General features: G+C 43.6%; 2 protein-coding genes across 2 annotated transcripts; one reads left to right on the top strand and one right to left on the bottom strand.

Annotated features, from left to right (window-relative positions):
* Nucleotides 1-1,235: 1,235 nt before the first annotated feature.
* Nucleotides 1,236-12,639, bottom strand: bysl (bystin-like). The gene is made up of 7 exons (XM_037532211.1): nt 12,167-12,639; nt 11,101-11,257; nt 9,681-9,819; nt 7,829-7,962; nt 6,791-6,951; nt 4,089-4,191; nt 1,236-3,081 (listed from the first exon to the last, which is right to left on the bottom strand). The coding sequence occupies exons 1-7, from the start codon at nt 12,432-12,434 to the stop codon at nt 2,730-2,732; spliced, it is 1,314 nt and encodes a 437-aa protein (XP_037388108.1). The 5' UTR covers nt 12,435-12,639; the 3' UTR covers nt 1,236-2,729.
* Nucleotides 12,640-13,360: 721 nt separating this feature from the next.
* med20 (mediator complex subunit 20) lies at nt 13,361-24,022 on the top strand. Its single transcript, XM_017684461.2, has 4 exons — nt 13,361-13,458; nt 15,740-15,885; nt 21,013-21,266; nt 22,820-24,022. Exons 1-4 carry the CDS (start codon nt 13,445-13,447, stop codon nt 23,042-23,044), a joined length of 639 nt encoding a protein of 212 aa, XP_017539950.1. The 5' UTR covers nt 13,361-13,444; the 3' UTR covers nt 23,045-24,022.
* Nucleotides 24,023-24,427: the final 405 nt, after the last annotated feature.

Below are 24,427 nucleotides of genomic sequence, written 5' to 3' on the forward strand. Positions count from 1 at the left end.
ATCTGGGGTTCAGACCTAGAAGTATGTATGCTCACTATATAGTGTCTGCGCAACAGGTTACCTAAAAAAAACCAAAAAAAAACCCACCATGTCCCTTCTGGGGCTCTGTAGTATCGTATGGCCGCCACATAATAATTTATTACCTCAATATAGTAATTCTTGGCCTCAAGTTAATAACCCGTGGCCTCAATATAGTAACTTAAGGAGCCCCTGAAGGTTTTTTAAGGTGAAAACCTGGTGTGCACCAGAAACTATTTGGTGAGTACCATATATTATGTGGTGAGCATCCAATACAATCACTTTTTTTGAGGTAAATACCTGGTGCGCACCATATACTATGAGGTGTGCAACACACCATATGGTGTATGCTAGTGTATCAGGTGCTCACCACATGCTCACCACATGGTATTTAGTGCTCATCTAATAGTATCTGGTTCACACCTAAAAGTATCTAGTGCTCACCACACAGTATCTGCTGTGCACCAGGTTTTTACCTAAAAAAAAAAAAATATATATATATATACACCTCATCCCTTCAGGGGCTCCGTAGAAACACACGCTCATTTGGGTTTAAATCAGGAGGACGACCCGGAGAGTAAACAGCTTTCCTCCCTTTTCTGGTTACTCCCTCGGGTCATTCTTGCTGCATTATGATTGTCCAGCCAGCGAGTTCCCTGCTTAGAAAAACAACGGTACCAACATCAAAACACAGCACATTCTAGTTCTTGTGGTCATCAGCATAACAACTTCTGCAGCACACCCGCATGCCAAATACAAAATATGCTGGTTTTTCTGGAAGGGCTCAGAGGCACTTGCCTGGACATGGGAAGACAGAATGTTTGCGTATGTGAAGACCACCTCCAGAGCAGCCTTGCATGTCCAGGCCATGGCACTACCTCCACCATGCTTCACAGATCATGCAGCGTTTTCACGCTTCAGGTACAGCCTGACTGTTGTCCAGTCCAAATGATTCCATACGGTTTCCTTGGGAAGGCCCAATTTTTCTGCAACAGCTCTCATGTGGACCGTTTACATCAAAAGAAGCTCTTCCGTTTACAATTAAGGGGAACACCCAATCACTGGTCATTCTTCTCAATACTTAGGCTATGAAGTTTACTTAGCTTGAGCATTTAGAATTTTTACTGTACAAGTCATATTGTACAACTTCATACATTAAAAAGCCAAATTATGCTTTATTTACGTTTTAATGACCCCTTTATTTTAGATACAGGGCATTTCAATGCCACACCATATTACAGTGATTTTTTATTTTACGTCAAAAGGATCCAAAAATAGAGGAATAACAAAATCCAGAGTCTAACGAACTTCAGTTCTTATACTGATAAGTTCCGCTGCAGTTGCTCAGTACTTAAATGTGTGTGTTTCTTCTGCTACTCAAGCTGTTGTTTTGGAGAGGTTCGTTTACTTTCACAGCAACAATGCTTTCACTTTAGTAGTGCGCTCATGTTAAACACCTAGTGTTTACACAAAAGCGAAAGTGTGTCAGGTGATTTGCCCGAAACTCAACGCCTCGCACCTGCCAAGAAAACCGGTCAAGAACAGCAAACAGTGATAGCAGCCCAGTAGAGTTCTGAGCTCTGTTTCCAGTGACGGTTCATACAGCACACTTTTATTACAAACATGGTTTATGAGCCACGGATTAAAGCGTACAGGAGTTTGCCCTAAATCAACCTTTCAGTGTCAGTGCTTTGACAGTTTTTCACGAGTTTGCACTTGTTTGACTTGCTTGTTACGAATTGCCAGTAGTGGTAAGGCTGCTAAAGGCCGTGACCCACTTCTGGCAGAAAAACAAGGCATTTCTACACAGCAAACCTAATCAATCACTGCAAGTTCAGAAACTTCCACTGAACAGAATTCAAAAGAATGGAGAACAAAAAGCCACCGAACGATGAACAAAACATTCCAGAAGCAGTGAATTAAAGGTACACCAAGTACCGTGGACCACTGGGGGGCATAAAGGAACATGACATCACCCCCCCAGTGGTGTACCAGTCTAGTAAACAAAAGCATTTGGCTGGAAAATAAGTCGCCATGTAATATTCTACATGTTGTATCATTACAGCTAAGAAATGAATATTTTTATTACCTTGTGGAGAAACAGAAATGCTTATTCAATTACCTTTAAAACAGGGAGGGAAAAAAAAGACCAAACCTGGACAATCCTACCTTAAAGAGGAATATCACCTATATTTAAAGAAATCTGGATTATTTAATCAATAAGTTGTAAGTCATTCCGAGCAGTTTAGTGTGAAACTGTTCAGACTGGTGGTGATAGGAACCAGACGTCCACCTCTAAAAGCTCCCTCACAGACATTAATAATGGTTATGAACTTGCTGCCCGGTGTCTGAGACGCTGCTTTACGGTAGTTTTGAGAAGACTTTGGCCTAAAATGTATTTTTGAACTGAGTAAATTTCCCTTCAGTTAACTACTTCCCATCAAAGCACTCCGGATTACATCTCAACCCCTGAAAAACTGGTGGAATTCCCCTTTAAAGCAGAAGCCTGAGTAAGCATGCTAAATGTACTTATCAATGAGTGGAAGCTACCTGTCACCATTTAACATGATGGCAAGTGTCATCCGAAAAAGCCGGCTGTTCGCCTGCGGTCGCTGTCGGCAGCGTCAGCGTTTTGAATGGGCTGTTCCTGTAACGCCTGTAAAGGATGAACAGAAGGAATTCCAGTCTGTTATTTATTTCTTTTTCAATTCTCAGTCCATCGACATCACTGGCGTCGCGTCCTCCAGATCCCTGGCCTCGGTGTTGTGAAGCTCGCGCCTGATCTCGGCGGAGATCTGCGGGTGGTTCTGGATCTTCAGCAGCTCCAGCAGCGCCTCCTTCTGCTCGGAGGACAGGTCGGCCTTGTAGCGCTGCACCAGCGTGAGCAGGCACTGGTGCCACAGCACGGGCAGCGTCCTTTTCTCCAAGCGAAACGACAAGAAGTGGGCCACCAGTGCGTCCAGCACGCGGAAGGGCAGGGCGTATTTCTTGTCCAGTAACAGGCGCAGGAAGATGCTGTTGGCGCCGTTATATTCCATTTCGGCCAGTTTCAGCATGGCAGCGCTGCGGAGAGGAAGCAGGCCGTTATGTTATGAGGGAAAACACCGTTAGATTCAGTCCTTTCATCGCTCTGCCACTGGTTTCTACACCGTTACCGTTTACAGGGTTTAGTCACTCGTTCTCTACACGTGACGCGCACGACGTTCAGCTGATTTTACTCGTCTTTGTACTGCACGTTATACTTTAAGGTTGTTTTAGTGTATTTTATTACGTCTTTTTCTTTTTATGCATCTGTACATTATCGTACGGTAATACTTTCGCTCTTTACTGAACTTTGTGCTCCTGTAATAGACGACTTTCCCTCTGGGATTAATAAAGTGATCCATCTTCAGCCTCGAACTAAGAAACGCACACAGCTGAGAAAATAAACAAACTAAGAGGATCTGAACAAAGTCATTAACACCGAGCCGTCTCCCTGCCGCCTATTCGATTCAGACCCCTTCCGCTTCCAGTAACGATGCATTTTCTGTTTGATTTTTAACCTGAGCTGTTTCACAGAAACGAAACTGAAAATATTCCTCGGACAGTTTTTTAACTCCTTTAAGGGAGACACTTTTTACCACATCGCTGCTCTCAGAGCAAAACCTCATATCTCCAGAACGGTGACTTCACAGGAGAAGGGAAAAACTTGCTTCACTTTTAATGGAAGTCAATGGAACCAGACGTCTTTCCGAGTCATTTTGGGCCTTTTGTTTTGGTCCATTCATCATGAAATTTAGAGACCAAACAGCAAAATATGTCAAAAACTGAAAAACGATATGAGGTTTCGCTCTGACAGCAGCAAAATATAGAATTTAAAAGAATTGAATGTAATGTTAAAGTTGCATTACGCTCATTTTCCTTCTTGATTTAATGAAGATAAATGTCCGTGTGGATTTGAGAGCGCTCGCAAAAACAAACAAAAAAAATGTACACGAAACAAAAACCGTATTAAGTGGCTTCTGAAAAATCTTCGTGGTGAACACAGAAATTATGAAATAAAGGACCAGCTCTGTATGCGCTCCTGTTACCTGGAGTGCAGTACGGGGATGGAGCACTTGGTGAGGATGCTGCCGATGATGATGGCCTCCCTCAGAGTGCAGGTACCCGACTCACACAGCGGGATCAGGATTCCTGCAGGGGGCAGCAGAGTCACATTCACTACTGATCGATCTGCTGACTAATCTATTAAAGGGACGGTTCAGTGAAACATCAGATACACACAATCGGCCACTTTCTCCACATGAAGTCCATCAGCTGAGACGTGCTTAGCGTCCAGACGCTGCTTCTACAGCTTCACCACTGGGGCTACGAGGCTAACACAGCTAGCAAACACTAGCAGTCGACTGTCACCAAAACCTTTTCTGTAAATAAATCCTCGAAAATTCTCTCAAACCACATCCGACAAACTGTCGTCACCACTGAGCAGCTTTTCAGTCGGCAGCTGTGACAGAAGAACAGCTGAACAACCTGGAATCAGCCAGAAATGAACCCAACACCATTCGCCAAACTAAACAGGCTGTAAGAAGCTTTACAGACCGGCTGGAACAAAACAACATTAATACTGATCTGGACAAACTGACCAAACTGAGCTGAACCTGATATTGGGTCAGTTTTACGGCTCAGTCTGATTTGGTCCGACTCTGAAGATCAGACACGTCTGGCGAATGGTGTTGGGTTCATTTCTGGCTGATTCCAGGTTGTTCAGCTGTTCTTCTGTCACAGCTGCCGACTGAAAAGCTGCTCAGTGGAGACGACAGTTTGGGAATTTAGTGTAAGGAGCTGGAGAACGAACTGCCGGCTGAGCGGCGAGTGGGCGGAGCTCGTTACTCTGACGTAGCAACAAGCTGCTCGTTAAGGAGCTCTAATTAGGAGGAAGGAGCTGAACATTAAAACATATTAAAGCCGCGTTCACGGCCAGTTTATTCATTTCTTACTGTATTTATTTAACTGCTGTATTAAAGCAGTAGAATATAATATGTATATATATGTATATATATATATATATATATATATATATATATATATATATATATATATATATATATATATATAATAAACAGTGATGTTCTAGATGTTGGTGTGTGTGTGTTTCCCCATCTCCAAGCCTCTCCTCCTGGAGGAAGCCCAGTATTATATGTAGTTATAAAGCAGCTCCTGGTTTGACCAATCAGTGCTCAGTAAATTGAGCTCATGATGTAATTGATGATATTAACGAGTCTCTGTGGCGGCTGTGAAGGTGTCCAGGAAAAATATGGACCCGAGAAATTCTCGTTACTGTTTATAGTTTTTCTGTTTATTTGAATTATGAATACGACTTTATTCTGATGTATATTGTGATAAACTCACTGCTGAGGTACATCGTTTAAACTTCTGCTTAGACACCTAAAACTTTCCCACAGTGCTGTAGATGTGTGTGTGTATAGATACAGATACACACACACACACAATTTGTTTTTGTAGCCTTTTTCTCAACCTTTCAGTGCACAAAACATTCTGATATGAGCAGCTGTTAATATTTACGGTTGTAATTTTTATTCTAACTGAAGAAGCGAGAAGTTAGTTCGGTTTTTGTTTACACATCCAGTCTAAGACATTCCTTCAATTTGACTAATGACGGATCTTTTCTCAGACAGTCATCGTGATGTCCGACAGCTTTAATGCAGCTCTGCTCTACACTCGTGCAGTTTTCCTGCTTGGTTACGGAATTTGACAAATAATCCGAGCGTAAGTGGCCGTAATGGGACAGCAGTCTTGGATCAGGTTCCAGGTTTAACAGGCTGTCTGTGGTGATCTGTACAGAAACACTTCTTTAAAGTAACCTGATAAACCTGCTGAGGGCAGATGGACAAAGGTTCCGGATCAGGGTGAGGACAGTGCCGCGCGGCGCTGCCTGGAAGGAGAAACCCAGAAACAGTTTAGCTCGAATTCCAGTTTAAGACACACCGGAATCAGGTAACGAACTATTATAGAGCTGATCACCTGGTCAGGTGCGCTCTGGCTAAACATAGTCGCATTTGTTCTGTACCCAACCGTGAAAAGTAAGGAGACCGTGGAAGAACACTGCTGCCACCTAGTGGTCAACCCCCACACGGAAAAGACATGTCACTGTCCAGACAAACCACGTGAATTTTACTATTTATTTTTTTTTTGACACTTTTTTCCAACATTGTGTCACAATTGCCTGATTAATACGTCAATAAAAAATGCTGAAATTGCTTGGTTAATAATAACAATGAAAATAATAATGATAATGATTTTAAAAATAGTAATGATAACACCAATAATTTCTCCATGAAAGGTTAAAAACGATTTTGTACTCTTGTAAAATGACCTTTTTTTGGTGATAAAAGGTTTTAATAGTGATTATATGTAAAGTGTATTTATTAAATATATTCCCAAATGTAAGAAAATGGCAAAAAACCTCACTGTACCTTAGTGTTTGAAATATATTCAACAATATATTTGAATGTTATGTGTGTGTGTGTGTGTGTGTGTGTACATATATATATATATATAGTTTACATTCAAATGCGCTTATATACCCAACAATAGCATTCCTAACTCTGATTGGTCACTTTAAAACAAAACACTGGCCTCTCTTCCAGGAAACCCAAGCGCTCCCGATGACATCATGTTCAGGAGAAAGCCCGGCTCTTTGTTCCAGACAGAACAAAAGAGGTTTCGCAGGAAGAGAATTTGAGCCGGAATGTTTACAGGAGTGGACGCTCACCTTTGAACCACGCCCCGGGTTTAAACAGCGCCTTCTTCAGCGCGCTGTACAGGTGAAAGTTCAGCCGCTTGTACTCGGTGATGTCGTCCCGGATCCGCGGCAGCAGCACCAGGTTGTAGAAGCGCTGGGCCATCCGCTCCTTCAGGTTAGAGGAGAAGATCCTACAGCAGGACAAAGAGAGAGAGAGAGAGAAGAAAGGTGTGAAACTGCTGCGTACGCTGGGGTGGGGGTGGGGGTGGGGGGGGTCCTGAAAGATTTCACAGATCCTGGACCTTCTTATTTTGATCTGATCAAGTTACTGGAAGGTCCTTATCAGTGCCGAACAGTCAGTTGTCTCTCACACACACACACACACACACACACACACACACACACACCACTCGGCTTTTGTGAGGTAAACAAGTTGGAACGGAAAAAAATAATTTTATACACAATAACAACTTGTTTTATTCAGTAGGTCAAGAATATTTTATTCTTTCTGTTAACAGCAACGTAAATAATTTACTGTAATTATTGACTTAAACTTTTCTTCATTTTACCGTGACTGTATTCTTCATGTTCTGCGCGCTGCTCATCATTCGGGACACGTTCCTACGTTTCCGTTCACAGCTTCACACTCATCCCCTGAAACCTGCGCTCGGCATCACGTTCCAACCAGTTTACACACTCACCTGCCATCAACATCGCTGGGCTACCGCTGAACACACCCACTTCTGAATGGTGGTGTGTGTTCATTAAAAAAAAGCCAATTAATTACTGTTAATTAACTAATTCATTCATTCAAACATCCAAACGGCTATTTATTACTACGTAGGTGATACAGTTACTGTAAACTAGTTGTTCTGCTCCATGTGGTAGTCCAGTGTTCTAGATATGCTGATCGTCATATAGAACAGAGAATCAGCCCAGAACTGATCACTGCCGGCTGCTGTTAAGCGCTCACAGCCCCGGCGTCTCTGACTGAATATCTGATCAGATCTGATCTCAGATTAGTGCCCCAAACGCTGAAGACCACCGAGATCTTCTACGCTGACCCACCGTGTGGCCTGGTACATGGCGGCTGCCGTCCACGTCTCCGGCTCGGTGAGATACAGCACCTGCTCCCAGTTGGAGAGCGCCGGGATGATTTTAAAGGCTTTGGGCAGCTTCCCACTGCGGTACGTATACAGGACCTGAAACCAGAGGACGACTCAGTCAGCGTCACATCAGCAGACCCACCAGCCTCTGGGTGTTACTGACTCCGTCACTGTACCCATCAAATAATCAGGAATGCTGGAACTGTTAGTGACCGGGAGGCAAGGCGTACACGTCACCGCCGCCAACAACAACAACAAAAAACACACAAATCTCCACATCACCTCCAGATCTTTCCACATCACTTGGGCTCAGCAGCTCTTTACTTTGTGTGAGAATTTCATGATGAATGGACCAACAGAAACACTACAAAATCACAGGGAGTCAAACCGTTACGGTACGTTACACAATAAAAGTTAAAGATCTTCATCTATAAACTCACCAGTTTGGTGACGTTGCCCCTCTAATGAACTGCGTGTTTCTAATAAAGCGGCCACTGAGCGGAAGTACAAGGTGGGTGTTTCTAATAAAGTGGCCACTGAGCGGAAGTACAAGGTGGGTGTTTCTAATAAAGTGGCCAGCGAGCGGAAGCACAAGGTGGGTGTTTCTAATAAAGTGGCCAGCGAGCGGAAGCACAAGGTAGGTGTTTCTAATAAAGTGGCCAGCGAGCGGAAGCACAAGGTAGGTGTTTCTAATAAAGTGGCCAGCGAGCGGAAGCACAAGGTAGGTGTTTCTAATAAAGTGGCCAGCGAGCGGAAGCACAAGGTAGGTGTTTCTAATAAAGTGGCCAGTGAGTGGAAGCACAAGGTGGGTGTTTCTAATAAAGTGGCCAGTGAGGGGAAGCACAAGGTGGGTGTTTCTAATAAAGTGGCCAGTGAGTGGAAGCACAAGGTGGGTGTTTCTAATAAAGTGGCCAGTGAGTGGAAGCACAAGGTAGGTGTTTCTAATAAAGTGGCCAGTGAGTGGAAGCCCAAGGTGGGTGTTTCTAATAAAGTGGCCAGTGAGTGGAAGCACAAGGCAGGTGTTTCTAATAAAGTGGCCAGTGAGTGGAAGCCCAAGGTGGGTGTTTCTAATAAAGTGGCCAGTGAGTGGAAGCCCAAGGTGGGTGTTTCTAATAAAGTGGCCAGTGAGTGGAAGCACAAGGCAGGTGTTTCTAATAAAGTGACCAGTGAGTGGAAGCCCAAGGTGGGTGTTTCTAATAAAGTGGCCAGTGAGTGGAAGCCCAAGGTGGGTGTTTCTAATAAAGTGGCCAGTGAGTGGAAGCCCAAGGTGGGTGTTTCTAATAAAGTGGCCAGTTAGTGGAAGCACAAGGTGGGTGTTTCTAATAAAGTGGCCAGTGAGTGGAAGCACAAGGTAGGTGTTTCTAATAAAGTGGCCAGTGAGTGGAAGCACAAGGTAGGTGTTTCTAATAAAGTGGCCAGTGAGTGGAAGCACAAGGTAGGTGTTTCTAATAAAGTGGCCAGTGAGTGGAAGCCCAAGGTGGGTGTTTCTAATAAAGTGGCCAGTGAGCGGAAGCACAAGGTAGGTGTTTCTAATAAAGCGGCCAGCGAGCGGAGGCGCGAGGGGGGTGTTTCTAATAAAGCGGCCAGCGAGCGGAGGCGCGAGGGGGGTGTTTCTAATAAAGCGGCCAGCGAGCGGAGGCACGAGGGGGGGTTTGTAGCGTAATAGTAATGTAATAACTGTTATGTAATAGAATCGCTGCACAGTCAGTTTACAGTAAGGTGCATTTATAGTTCTGTGGTTTTCTAACACTGACACTGGGCTTCCAAATGCATGCTGGGAATAGCAGTCTTTCATATCAGGTATAAAATCTCACCTTCTTGACCCCTCTGTAGACCTCTATGACCCGGGGGTCCAGCTGGGGCATGGGCTGCCCTGACACCTCCGACATCACTGTACCGACCTCCGTCTGCTTCTCCGTGATCTTCTCCATGATGATATCAGCTAAAGTTCTCCTGTCAAACACACCCACACCCACACACACAGACACACACACACACACCCACACACCCACACATACACACACAGACACAATAATAAAATAATCCTCCTCTACAGTAAAATGAAGCTCTGCTGATCCTTCAACTCAGTTTAACAGTAAATGGTCTTAAACGCTGGAGTTAATGTAGAACTGCTGATTCACCCTTTAACCCTGAAGATCAGCGCAGACGGCTGGTCACCATAGCAACACAGACGACAGTCTCGCCCAGCTAGTAGCTACGAAACGGTAAAGAGAGAGATTTAAGACGGACGTCGATAATCTGGAGACGAATGGGCTGATTAGTGTTTATAGTCAGTCCAGCTGGTTTCCTGATACGTTTAATCTGCAGCGAGAAACTGAAACACTGAAAAGGCACGAAGCTGAAGTCGCTTCTCATTTGAAACGTTCCACCTTAAATGGTGCAGCAGTTACATTCTGGCTCCTCAGGCATCATTTAAGGTGGAACAGGACAATTCTAACAAGAAGCTGGCGAATGAGAAGCGACATCAGCCTCGTAAAAGAGACATTGTAGAATAAACTGTTCTAGTATTGAGGAAAAGTTTCCTGCTGGAGATGCGAGAAAAGCGTCTGTAGCTGAGCTGAAGACCAAAGCAGATCAGAGTGAGTCTGAGTTTTCGTTTAGACTTTTAGTCTAGACCAGAACATCAGCACACGCTGAGGCACGTTCACAGCCGACACGGTAAAATGGACGGAAAGGGTCGTGGCTCTCACATCCACCAACAGGCGTGTCACACAGAGCCAAACGACTTGAGGGAAATATAGAACTAGGATTTTTTTCCTGACCAATACTGTGAGTGTAAGTCCAGCTGTGCTTGTTTTCTATTTAAATTAATGTCCACGCATGTTTTTCTGGCCAAAAACACCAGCGTGAGCACATTTTCTGGTTCGAGGCTTCAACACCGAACGCAGTATGTCAGTTGTGGTTGTGATGTCACAGCATAGGGTGTGTGGGTGCTGCTGATTGGTCCGTTCTGAAGGCTGTTAACGAGCTTGTTTCCCATTTAAATCTTGCTAAAACGTGTTTATAACGCAGGTGACGATAAACCTGCAGCTCTCGGTTCTCAATCACGGGGCTCCAGAGCCGTCTGACCATATTTATACTCATCATAATAACAATCAGCACTTCTCACGGTAACAACACACCGCATTACTGACCACCCCTGCTGTGGCCACTCGGCCCTGTAGCCCTTCCTGAAGGCTTGTTGTGCTCATCAGCCGTCCAGGTGTTTTTTACCTGACAGGTGGGTTTTTGTTCATGAACATCTGGATGGCTTTTTCATCCTCTGGGTCGACCTCAACCACAGCGCCCGCCCCCATGTCAGCCTCCACTGACCCGGCGGCCCCCAGCTCCGGCCATTCTTCATCAGAGTCGCCATCCTGAGAACTTGGACCTGCAATAATAACAATAATAATAAAAATAATAATAATACAATTTGTATATTAACTACTGCAACGAACTGTTCACCTCACTGTGTTCATGCTCGTATAATTCCTAGTAAATCGTCTAGAACCAGCAACGTACAACAACGTTCATCAAAGGGGAGTTCCACCACTTTCAAAATTTCTGCATAATTACACAGAGCGATTCTGAACGGTTTGGTGTGAAACGCTCGGTTCTAGATAAATGTACCGAGTCAGAGCCGTTCCCAGTGGTGGTGATGGGAACCAGACGTCCCTCTAAAAGCTCCTACAGAAAGTTCCTACATGAACTGGTTCTGAATTCACTGCCTGATGACTGAGACGCTGTTTTATGAGAGTTTAGAGAACTTCAACTCCATTCATGGTGGAGGGAGACATGCAGGGCGCTGTGCGGCAAAATAGTCCCCAAAGAAAACTCATTATTCCAGATTTTCCACTGTTTTCCATCATCAGCATTCCATATAAGCTCAGAAGACTCGTGTAGGTTCTCTGGTGGTTCTGGATGGTAAATAAAGTGTCTATATCTGTGTTGTAGTCATGGCGACGCCTGGTTCCCATCACCACCACTGGAAAGACGTCTGAACCATTTCACACCAAACCCTCTGAACCTCTCTGATTACACCATAAACACGGAGCTATGGGGGAATTTAGAATTTAGGTGGAATTAAACCTAGCACTGAGCTAAACTGATGTAGCTGCAGGGTCATATTAGTATTAAGATGGATATTAATAATAATAATAATATTAATAATAATAATAGCAGTGGAGAATTCACACCACCTCCTACAACAAGTAACACATTAAATGTGACCCATTTGAACAGATCATGTGGCTGAAACGAGCCCCCCTCAACTGGACGGGTCAGAGGGCCTCTAACTCGCCTAGAACAGTAGAAGGTTTCTTCTGGACTCCTGGGGTCACTCCAAACTCCGTCTGCAGCTCTTCCTGCTGGATTCGTGCCTGTTCCAAAATCTTCCTGGACAGTTTTTCATCCACATACTCTTCCTCTTCCTCCTCCTGCCTTCTGGCCCTGCTTTTAACGCGGCTGTGGCTCCTGGTGGTGTCCGACTGGAGCAGCTGGTCAGCCAGAGGCAGGGAGGCTCCTGCCCGCTCCGCTCCTCCGGCTTTACCCCTCTTTACCTTCGGCATCGCGACGCTGCGCTCCAAATGACCGGACTCTCCCAGCGGACAGCGGTCGGGCTCCTAAGCTGGACTCACGAAATGCCGCTGCTCTCACGGTCCGAGCACTGCAGCACACACGTGGGTCCCTCGAAGCAGATGGAGCTACAGACAACGCTGCGTGTACCGCCGAGGACTGACGGCGCCACAAATTGCACCCCCGAGGACCCGCTTGTGGCTGCCTAAAGTCCGCCTGACTGTGGAATCGAGAACGGAGAACCCAGAACCCAGAAGTTTTACTGGTGAAGTAGAACATAAGTTGTCTTTTGCCGCTTTAAGACTCACAGCAAGACGTTTACTAATAAAAACGCAAACCAAATAATTATAATAAAAAGTAACATAATAGAGCGATCGCGTTATTTTGTATTCTGATAATAATTACAAAATAACAAACAAAATAATAGAAACAATGAAAAAATAAATGAATGAAAATGAAAGTAGTGAGGATTTGATGTAGTGAGGAACATTGACTGAATTTTTAAAAAGTGTTTACAGAAACGGCATCAGATGCTGGTTTGATCGACAGGAGCGCAGCGATATAAATGTGCGGGTGCTCATTGTGTCCGCTGACGTGATTCATTTGTCGCTGTATTAATAATCTTTATTTATTTCAGATCATAAAAAGCGCAAATTCAGCGTCTGAGTTTTGTTGATCAAGCTCGTTTGTCAGATTCCTCCAATCAGACCGCGACCGGAAACCAGGGGGTGCGGGATGTGTCGGGTGACGGATTATTGCGCGGCACCTTTCAGTAAAAATCGCTGTTTCTTCGTATTTCTATGGTTAAATACTTCGCCCACCGCGCTGGAGTTGTCGCTCTTCGTTCAGTTGCGTGTATTTGACCCGGGACTGTATTTAAACTGGACTTTGTTTTTGGTAAAATGCTCTTATTTTGTGTTGTAGTGTGAGTGAACCGGATGTAGCTTGTCTGCGGCGGACGGACGGAGGTGTTTTGAAGCTGCTCTGGGCGCGCGGGGCTGAAATGGGAGTGACGTGGTGAGAAAAATCCGCACTTTCTGTTTATTTGCTCACAAACACGGACGGGCGGCCCGAACCGGCAGCGGCTTCTGTTAATATTCCCGTTCCACCTTAAATGGTGCAGCAGGCTAAGTTCTGGCTCATTTTCCCATTCCACCTTAAATGGTGCAGCAGGCTACATTCCGGCTCATTTTCCCGTTCCACCTTAAATGATGCACTAAACTATATTCTGGCTAATTTTCCCATTCCACCTTAAATGGTGCAGCAGGCCACATTCTGGCTAGTTTTCCCGTTCCACCTTAAATGGTATAACAGGCTACATTCTGGCTAGTTTTCCCGTTCCACCTTAAATGATGCACCAGACTACAATCTAGCTCATTTTCCCGTTCCACCTTAAATGATGCACCAGGCTACATTCTGCTGCACCATTTAAGGTGGAACGGGAAAATTGGAACAAGAAGCCGACTTCAGCCTTTTCTTCACTCAGCATGTATCAATACACACTCGCAAAAAAGAGGGTTCTTCCTGGGTTCTTTAGTAAAGGCAATGGTTCTCTTTAGAACCATGAGTTCTACATGGTTGCATGGTGAAATGGTTCCTCAGATTGATGGAGAATGTGTTGTATATGGCTAATTATAGAACCAAAAAGGGTTCTGGTATTATAACGATGTCCAGTTCGTAACAGTTGAAGAACTCTTTTTGGTGCTGTAATGAACCATTTTCGAAAAGGTTCTTCAAAGAAAACACATTCTCTATCAGTCTGAAGAACTATTTCATCGTGCAAAGAACCAATAAAGCATACAGATGAATCTATATAGAACTCATGGTTCTAAACAGAACCCTTGCCAGGCTAAATAACCCTTGAAGAACCATCTTCTTTACGTGTGCAGGAACCGAAGTTTGTAATGTTTCTGTTCTTCTCCTGTTTGGTTCCTTTTGGTCTTTGGCCAAGAACGGTCAAATAACCCTTTGCATGGGTTAAAGGGTTCTTAAGAATGTGCTGTTGTTCTGTTTAGTACCTTTTTAAAAGGGTTCTATGTAGCACCCAAAAGGGCTCTTTTATAGTTACATTGTCAAGCTTGTAACTGTAGAAGAACCCTTTTGAGAAGGGTTCTATGCAGAAACATCTACAGCACATTCTCCATCAATCTGAAGAACCATTTCACCATGCAGAGAACCCTTTAATAATGCAAAGGGTTATTTGAGTGGTCATGGTTCTTTATAGAACCATTTTCATATAACTTAAGGGGGAAAAGTGAAACACACCGTATTGCCAAAAGTCCTCGCTCCCCATCCAGATCACTGAGTTCAGGTGTTCCAGTCACTTCCATGGTCACAGGTGTATAAAGCCGAGCCCCTTGGCCTGCAGACTGCTTCTACAGACATTAGTGAAAGAATGGGTCGCTCTCAGGAGCTCAGTGAATTCCAGCGTGGTGCCGTGATCGGACGCCACCTGTGCAGCAAGTCCAGTCGTGAAATTTCCTCACTACTAAATATTCCACAGTCCACTGTCAGTGGGATTATAACAAAGTGGAAGCGATTGGGAACGACAGCAACTCAGCCACGAAGTGGTCGGCCACGTAAAATGACAGAGCGGTCAGCGGATGCTGAGGGGCATAGTGCGCAGAGGTCACCGACTTTCTGCAGAGTCAATCACTACAGACCTCCAAACTTCATGTGGCCTTCAGATCAGCTCAAGAACAGCGTAGAGAGCTTCATGGAATGGGTTTCCATGGCCGAGCAGCTGCATCCAAGCCTTACATCACCAAGCCCAATGCAAAGCGTGGAATGCAGTGGTGTAAAGCGCCACCACTGGACTCTAGAGCAGTGGAGACGTGTTCTCTGGAGTGACCAATCACGCTTCTCCATCTGGAAATCCGATGGACGAGTCTGGGTTTGGCGGTTGCCAGGAGACGGTACTTGTCTGACTGCATTGTGCCGAGTGTAAAGTTTGGTGGAGGGGGGATCATGGTGTGGGGGTGTTTTTCAGGAGTTGGGCTCGGCCCCTTAGTTCCAGTGAAAGGAACTCTTAAAGCTTCAGCACCAAGAGATTTTGGACAGTGGCGCTTCTGGAAGAACGGTCAAAAATTCCGATGAACACACTCCTAACCCTTGTGGAAAGCCTTCCCAGAATTAAACCCTATGGATTAAGAATGGGATCTCACTCAAATTTATATGCGTGTGAAGCCAGACGACCGAATTCTTTTGGAAATATAGTATACATAGGCCCTTTAACGCCCGTGTGTGTGTGTGTGTGTGTGTCTGTGTGTGTCTGTGTGTGTGCGCGTGCGCGCTGCAGTGTGTGCCAGGTGCCGGTGGCGGAGGGCAAGAGTGTCCAGCAGACGGTGGATCAGCTCCATAAGAAGCTGGAGCAGCTGGGAGCCGTGAAGCAGGGCAGCTTCTTTGTGGACTGTGAGACGTATCACGCAACAGGAAACGCCAGCGGTAAATAAAATAACCCGTATTCCTGCCCGCAGGTGCCTGCCGGGCCTGGCCGGTTTATCAGAAACACCGTTCACCTGTGTAAGGATGGGTGACAAAAGCATATCATCATAATTAGAGACGTAAACGATGAACTGATTAACATTTCGACATGAACGCAGCTGTTGGGCCGCCACTCTGCTGAAAATGCTGTGTAACATATTCAGAGTAAAATGCTGGATCAGCAGGTTTACTGTTCGGGCTGAGCGCTGCTTTGGTTTGTATGAGTAACAGGAGCTGCTTGTGCTGAACCAGTTTACTGAATCGGTGAAGCACCGTTAGTACTGGGGCCAGAGATTTATGATAGAGGTGGGCAATATGGCAAAAATGGTACATCACAATACCGATACTGCTGCACGATATTCATCAGAGTTTCAGTTCCCTGGGATTTAATAAGTTGGTCCTGTAGTGACGCTTATTATTGTAATAATAATAATAATGATAATGATAATAAAGGTGCATTGATACTGCTATCCGCTATTGGGCCAATACCGTTCAACCACAATTCTTTTTATTCAGCGTTTTACAAACCGTGCTGACCATGAAACGTGTAGTCGGCGTCCTTTAAATACAGAATTCATCACAATAGCATTAAAATCTCGTCCTATCGGCCGATCACAGTGTGATTAACATTGCTGACAGTTGCAGTGTATCAAGTTTTGAGCACCTGAGAAAGTTGAAGGTTTGGTCCGTGAGAAGGTATTTGTTCAGAAAAAAACACTAATATTAGAATAAACATTTAACATTAATGCGGTAAGGAGTGCTTTTCTGAATGTCAGTGTTTTCATTCAGCCGTGATCCGCCCTCTCCTGGAGGACGTCCAGTATTGACTGTGGTTAATCGCCCAATACCGGCTCTGTCTGATCAATACTCCATTATGTTAGGAGCTGCTGAAGGAATTGAATAAATCCGTGTGATGCTGGAGGAGGAATCTGGAGCCAAACTTTCTATTTCAGTGCAGCTCACAAGATATCGATTACTTTTTTCAAAATACCAAACTCTTGTTTTATTTTCTTCACTGTTTATATGTTTGTTTGTATTTATTCTAATGAGGTTTGGAAAAAGCAATAAAAACTCTCTTATTTCCTTGTTAACAGAATCCGGCTTGTTAATCCTCACTTTCTAATTAGAACTCTGTGTGTTTTGTAGTTGAATTTCCGTTAAAGCGGAGTTATGGGGACGGGTTATGGTCTCTGTGTGTTTTGTAGTTGAATTTCCGTTAAAGCGGAGTTATGGGGACGGTTTAAGGTCTCTGTGTGTTTTGTAGTTGAATTTCCGTTAAAGCGGAGTTGTGGGGACGGTTTAAGGTCTCTGTGTGTTTTGTAGTTGAATTTCCGTTAAAGCGGAGTTATGGGGACGGTTTAAGGTCTCGGTGTGTTTTGTAGTTGAATTTCCGTTAAAGCGGAGTTATGGGGACGGTTTAAGGTCTCTGTGTGTTTTGTAGTTGAATTTCCGTTAAAGCGGAGTTATGGGGACGGTTTAAGGTCTCTCTGTGTTTTGTAGTTGAATTTCCGTTAAAGCGGAGTTATGGGGGCGGTTTAAGGTCTCTGTGTGTTTTGTAGTTGAATTTCCGTTAAAGCGGAGTTATGGGGACGGTTTAAGGTCTCTGTGTGTTTTGTAGTTGAATTTCCGTTAAAGCGGAGTTATGGGGACGGTTTAAGGTCTCTGTGTGTTTTGTAGTTGAATTTCCGTTAAAGCGGAGTTATGGGGACGGTTTAAGGTCTCTCTGTGTTTTGTAGTTGAATTTCCGTTAAAGCGGAGTTATGGGGACGGTTTAAGGTCTCTGTGTGTTTTGTAGTTGAATTTCCGTTAAAGCGGAGTTATGGGGACGGTTTAAGGTCTCTGTGTGTTTTGTAGTTGAATTTCCGTTAAAGCGGAGTTATGGGGACGGTTTAAGGTCTCTGTGTGTTTTGTAGTTGAATTTCCGTTAAAGCGGAGTTATGGGGACGGTTTAAGGTCTCTGTGTGTTTTGTAGTTGAATTTCCGTTAAAGCGGAGTTATGGGGACGGTTTAAGGTCTCTCTGTGTTTTGTAGTTGAATTTCCGTTAAAGCGGAGTTATGGGGGCGGTTTAAGGTCTCTGTGTGTTTTGTAGTTGAATTTCCGTTAAAGCGGAGTTATGGGGACGGTTTAAGGTCTCTGTGTGTTTTGTAGTTGAATTTCCGTTAAAGCGGAGTTGTGGGGACGGTTTAAGGTCTCTCTGTGTTTTGTAGTTGAATTTCCGTTAAAGCGGAGTTATGGGGACGGTTTAAGGTCTCTCTGTGTTTTGTAGTTGAATTTCCGTTAAAGCGGAGTTATGGGGACGGTTTAAGGTCTCTGTGTGTTTTGTAGTTGAATTTCCGTTAAAGCGGAGTTATGGGGACGGTTTAAGGTCTCTGTGTGTTTTGTAGTTGAATTTCCGTTAAAGCGGAGTTATGGGGACGGTTTAAGGTCTCTCTGTGTTTTGTAGTTGAATTTCCGTTAAAGCGGAGTTATGGGGACGGTTTAAGGTCTCTGTGTGTTTTGTAGTTGAATTTCCGTTAAAGCGGAGTTGTGGGGACGGTTTAAGGTCTCTCTGTGTTTTGTAGTTGAATTTCCGTTAAAGCGGAGTTGTGGGGACGGTTTAAGGTCTCGGTGTGTTTTGTAGTTGAATTTCCGTTAAAGCGGAGTTATGGGGACGGTTTAAGGTCTCGGTGTGTTTTGTAGTTGAATTTCCGTTAAAGCGGAGTTATGGGGACGGTTTAAGGTCTCTGTGTGTTTTGTAGTTGAATTTCCGTTAAAGCGGAGTTATGGGGGCGGTTTAAGGTCTCTCTGTGTTTTGTAGTTGAATTTCCGTTAAAGCGGAGTTATGGGGGCGGTTTAAGGTCTCTCTGTGTTTTGTAGTTGAATTTCCGTTAAAGCGGAGTTATGGGGACGGTTTAAGGTCTCTGTGTGTTTTGTAGTTGAATTTCCGTTAAAGCGGAGTTATGGGGACGGTTTAAGGTCTCTGTGTGTTTTGTAGTTGAATTTCCGTTAAAGCGGAGTTATGGGGACGGTTTAAGGTCTCGGTGTGTTTTGTAGTTGAATTTCCATTAAAGCGGAGTTATGGGGACGGTTTAAGGTCTCGGTGTGTTTTGTAGTTGAATTTCCGTTAAAGCGGAGTTGTGGGGACGGTTTAAGGTCTCTGTGTGTTTTGTAGTTGAATTTCCGTTAAAGCGGAGTTATGGGGACGGTTTAAGGTCTCTGTGTGTTTTGTAGTTGAATTTCCGTTAAAGCGGAGTTGTGGGGACAGTTTAAGGTCTCTGTGTGTTTTGTAGTTGAATTTCCGTTAAAGCGGAGTTGTGGGGACGGTTTAAGGTCTCTGTGTGTTTTGTAGTTGAATTTCCGTTAAAGCGGAGTTGTGGGGACGGTTTAAGGTCTCTGTGTGTTTTGTAGTTGAATTTCCGTTAAAGCGGAGTTATGGGGACGGTTTAAGGTCTCTGTGTGTTTTGTAGTTGAATTTCCGTTAAAGCGGAGTTATGGGGACGGTTTAAGGTCTCGATGTGTTTTGTAGTTGAATTTCCGTTAAAGCGGAGTTATGGGGACGGTTTAAGGTCTCTGTGTGTTTTGTAGTTGAATTTCCGTTAAAGCGGAGTTGTGGGGACGGTTTAAGGTCTCTGTGTGTTTTGTAGTTGAATTTCCGTTAAAGCGGAGTTATGGGGACGGTTTAAGGTCTCTGTGTGTTTTGTAGTTGAATTTCCGTTAAAGCGGAGTTATGGGGACGGTTTAAGGTCTCTGTGTGTTTTGTAGTTGAATTTCCGTTAAAGCGGAGTTGTGGGGACGGTTTAAGGTCTCTGTGTGTTTTGTAGTTGAATTTCCGTTAAAGCGGAGTTATGGGGACGGTTTAAGGTCTCTGTGTGTTTTGTAGTTGAATTTCCGTTAAAGCGGAGTTATGGGGACGGTTTAAGGTCTCTGTGTGTTTTGTAGTTGAATTTCCGTTAAAGCGGAGTTATGGGGACGGTTTATGGTCTCTGTGTGTTTTGTAGTTGAATTTCCGTTAAAGCGGAGTTATGGGGACGGTTTAAGGTCTCTGTGTGTTTTGTAGTTGAATTTCCGTTAAAGCGGAGTTATGGGGACGGGTTAAGGTCTCTGTGTGTTTTGTAGTTGAATTTCCGTTAAAGCGGAGTTATGGGGACGGGTTAAGGTCTCTGTGTGTTTTGTAGTTGAATTTCCGTTAAAGCGGAGTTATGGGGACGGTTTAAGGTCTCTGTGTGTTTTGTAGTTGAATTTCCGTTAAAGCGGAGTTATGGGGACGGTTTAAGGTCTCTGTGTGTTTTGTAGTTGAATTTCCGTTAAAGCGGAGTTATGGGGACGGTTTAAGGTCTCGGTGTGTTTTGTAGTTGAATTTCCGTTAAAGCGGAGTTGTGGGGACGGTTTAAGGTCTCTGTGTGTTTTGTAGTTGAATTTCCGTTAAAGCGGAGTTATGGGGACGGTTTAAGGTCTCTGTGTGTTTTGTAGTTGAATTTCCGTTAAAGCGGAGTTATGGGGACGGTTTAAGGTCTCGGTGTGTTTTGTAGTTGAATTTCCGTTAAAGCGGAGTTGTGGGGACGGTTTAAGGTCTCTGTGTGTTTTGTAGTTGAATTTCCGTTAAAGCGGAGTTATGGGGACGGTTTAAGGTCTCTGTGTGTTTTGTAGTTGAATTTCCGTTAAAGCGGAGTTATGGGGACGGTTTAAGGTCTCGGTGTGTTTTGTAGTTGAATTTCCGTTAAAGCGGAGTTATGGGGACGGTTTAAGGTCTCGGTGTGTTTTGTAGTTGAATTTCCATTAAAGCGGAGTTATGGGGACGGTTTAAGGTCTCGGTGTGTTTTGTAGTTGAATTTGCGTTAAAGCGGAGTTATGGGGACGGTTTAAGGTCTCTGTGTGTTTTGTAGTTGAATTTCCGTTAAAGCGGAGTTATGGGGACGGTTTAAGGTCTCTGTGTGTTTTGTAGTTGAATTTCCGTTAAAGCGGAGTTATGGGGACGGTTTAAGGTCTCAGTGTGTTTTGTAGTTGAGCTGTACCATTTAAGGTGGAACAGGAACTTTGAATAAGCAGCCAAATTCAGCTTCTTCTTCAGGTTCCTGATGGTTCCTTGGTTCTGTGGTTCTGTTATGCAGGTCAGCCGTCTAAGCTGCTGTATGTGATGCACAACTCAGAGACGCCGCTGAGCTGCATGGCTCTGTTCGAGGGCGGACCGTATCTGACCGCAGATGCCAACTTCGACGTCTTAATGGTGAAGCTGAAGAGCCACTTCCAGAACGCCAAAGGTCACAAGGTCGAGAGCCGCGGCGCACGCTACCGATACTGCGACTTCCTGGTGAAGGTTGGCACAGTAACCATGAGCTCCAGCGCCAGAGGGATCTCCGTGGAGGTCAGAGTTCACTCAGTAGTACGCTGTTCAGATGTTTGGAATCAGAGTCTTTAATAATCTGAATTCAGATGTGAGAAATTATTCTGTTAAGTTCTGTAAAACTGAGCAGGTTTCAAGTTCTAGGTAGTAAAGATTGATGAACAGAGCCAGAGAAGGTTCTCAAACCTTTTGAGGGGCAGTCGTGGGCTGGAGGTTAGGGAACAATCCCCAGAGCCGACAGTCCATGACTGAGGTGTCCTTGAGCAAGACACCTAACCCCCAACTGCTCCCCGGGCGCCATGGATTGGACTGCCCACCACTCCGGGCAGGTGTGCTCACTGCCCCCTAGTGTGTGTGTGTGTTCACTAGTGTGTATGTGGTGTTTCACTTCACAGATGGGTTAAATGCGGAGGTGGAATTTCCCCGATTTGGGATTAAAAAGTATCACTTAACTTAAATAACTCTAAAGCTATAGAACATCAAGAATGAAGATCTAATAAAATCCGCAATTATTTTTTAATAAAATGAATATCCATAAAGAAGATCTAACAAAATTAATATACAGACAGAAATTCTAATAAACCTAATACACAGACTGAAGGTCTAATAAAGATAAACGGTTTAAAGATCCTGTAAAATTAATGGACAGACTAAAGTTCTGATAAAAGTCATGTCCATAATGAACTTCTTATAAAATTAATTTACAGTCTGAAATTCTAATAAAAGTAACATCCAGAACGAAGTTGTAATAAACTTAATATACAGACTGACTTAATATATAATCTTTTCTAGAATTAAGTTCTCAATAAAATTAATATATAGAATGAAGTTCTAAAAAAGCCTTTTCTAGAATTAAGTTCTAATTAATTGTTAATTAACATCCAGAATTGAGTTCTAGTAAAGTTATTATCTTACTGAATTTCATATCCAGAATGCTTAAAATCCTGAAGTAGTTCATTTGACAAAAATGATTATAAATGGTTAATTACAGTGTATTATTTGTAACTTACAGCATTCTTGAAATACTGAATTAAACTAAAATATATTTGGTGTCTTAAATCTACGATGTTCAAGTTATTACTGAATATGAAATAATAATTGAGTCCAGAACTTCAGCTTGTATGCAGACGTAATCGGAGAGATCCAGTAGGTTTGGTGTGAAGCGGTTCAGACGTCTTTACAGTGGTGGTGATGGGAACCAGGCGTCGCCATGACTACAACACAGATATAGACACTTTATTTACCATCCAGAACCACCAGAGAACCTACACGAGTCTTCTGAGCTTATCTGGAATGTTGATGATGGAAAACAGTGGAAAATCTGGAATAATGAGTTTTCTTTGGGGACTATTTTGCCGCACAGCGCCCTGCATGTCTCCCTCCACCATGAATGGAGTTGAAGTTCTCTAAACTCTCATAAAACAGCGTCTCAGTCATCAGGCAGTGAATTCAGAACCAGTTCATGTAGGAACTTTCTGTAGGAGCTTTTAGAGGGACGTCTGGTTTCTTAATCAATTAAATATACAGAAATTTCAGTGGAATTCCCCTTTACCATGTTTTGCCTGTGTGTGCAGGTGGAGTACTGTGCGTGTGTGGTTCCTGGAGATTGCTGGAATCTAATGAAGGAGTTCATGCAGAGTTTTCTGGGCTCAAATGTCCCTGAGATTCCGTCTGTTTTCACCAGCAAACCTGAAGGCCTGTTTGCTCCAGCGGACTGCATGGACACCATGAGCCAGTACCTGGAGCTGTTCAGTAAAGTCAGAAAACAGCAGGTTCTGCCGGGGAGCAGTGTCAGATAGAACCTGCATCAACAAGGACTCCATGTCTGAGCGCCGCGTGTGCTTTACAGACAGGCTGAAGACTCGGTGTGGCTTCAGTGTGAATGCCATACCATACAAGTGGCTGGGCAGTAGGGGTGGCCGATATGGCAAAACTATTGTATCACGGTACTTGGACGTTATCATGATGCATGATATGCATTACAATATTTGGGTTTTCTGAGATTTAATAAGTTGGAATAGATAAAACAGAATGTCTAGTGCCATATATGAACACTATAATTATAATAATAATAAATTTAAATATAATAAACCTACAGCTATAATTTTTTTCTTTGCTTTACAAACTGCACTGGACTACATCCAATTAAACAGGCCTAATTATGCTCACTTTGTATCGAAACATGCGGTTAGTCAGTGCTCTGTAAGTACTGACCATATCCACAGTAGTCTCAGGAAAGCGTATTAAGAGATAAATTATCACGATAATGATCAAATTTCCTCGCATTGCCCAGCCCTGCTGTTCAGAAGGGAGTCTAATGTGGAAGAAGAAACTGGTGACCATGCTAAACAATGCAGGAGTCACATTTCCCCTTTGGCAGTTGTAAAAATTCAATATATGTTCTTGTTATTCTCCAGAACAACAACTGGGAGATGATCTTCATCATTGTGATAAAATTGCATCACATTGTCACATCACATATCGTTAATATATAAACACTGACCCCAGTGTATGTTTCAGTACTGCTACAGCCTGGTCTTGTTTTGTGCCGCTGAGTATTAAGACGTGTAAGAAAAATCATTGTACTCGTATTTTTTACGGTTATGAATCCTCAAATAAGCTAACATGACATCAGCGTGTTGTGCTACTTGAAATATCATGATATAATATTGTTGCTGTGCCGCCCACCCCTAGCAACAAGGTAGCTTGAGTATAGGGCTGTCTCATTTTTTAAGTTTTCCTACTTTTGCTAAAATAAAGTTTTAAAAAATGTCTGATTTCTAAGCAGTGTTGCCTTTTATTGATATTGTATCTCAATGATATATTATACTTTTATAAATACATAAAACACATAATATATACTTCTATAAATGATCTATATAAATTCTATGTGTTTAAACAGAACATAAAAAGACTAAAGATTGTAAAACTTGTCATTTACTGTCACCATCAACTCCCAAAAAGTTTTATTTTGGGAAAAATCATCTATATGAAATCTGTGCTTTTAGACGTAAACATTTATAACCAATCCATATGTATTAAAATAAACAAATAAATAAATAAACATTTGCTGGATTTCATACCGGCGAAATCTCTTATAGCCCCGCCCCCCTCCTCTGACCGACGTCCCGGGAGCCAATGAGAGTCCAGCTTGATTACTTTCGGGCCAATCAGAGCGGCGG

Source organism: Pygocentrus nattereri, chromosome 21 (assembly GCF_015220715.1).
Source record: "Pygocentrus nattereri isolate fPygNat1 chromosome 21, fPygNat1.pri, whole genome shotgun sequence".
NCBI classification, from domain to species: Eukaryota; Metazoa; Chordata; class Actinopteri; order Characiformes; family Serrasalmidae; genus Pygocentrus; species Pygocentrus nattereri.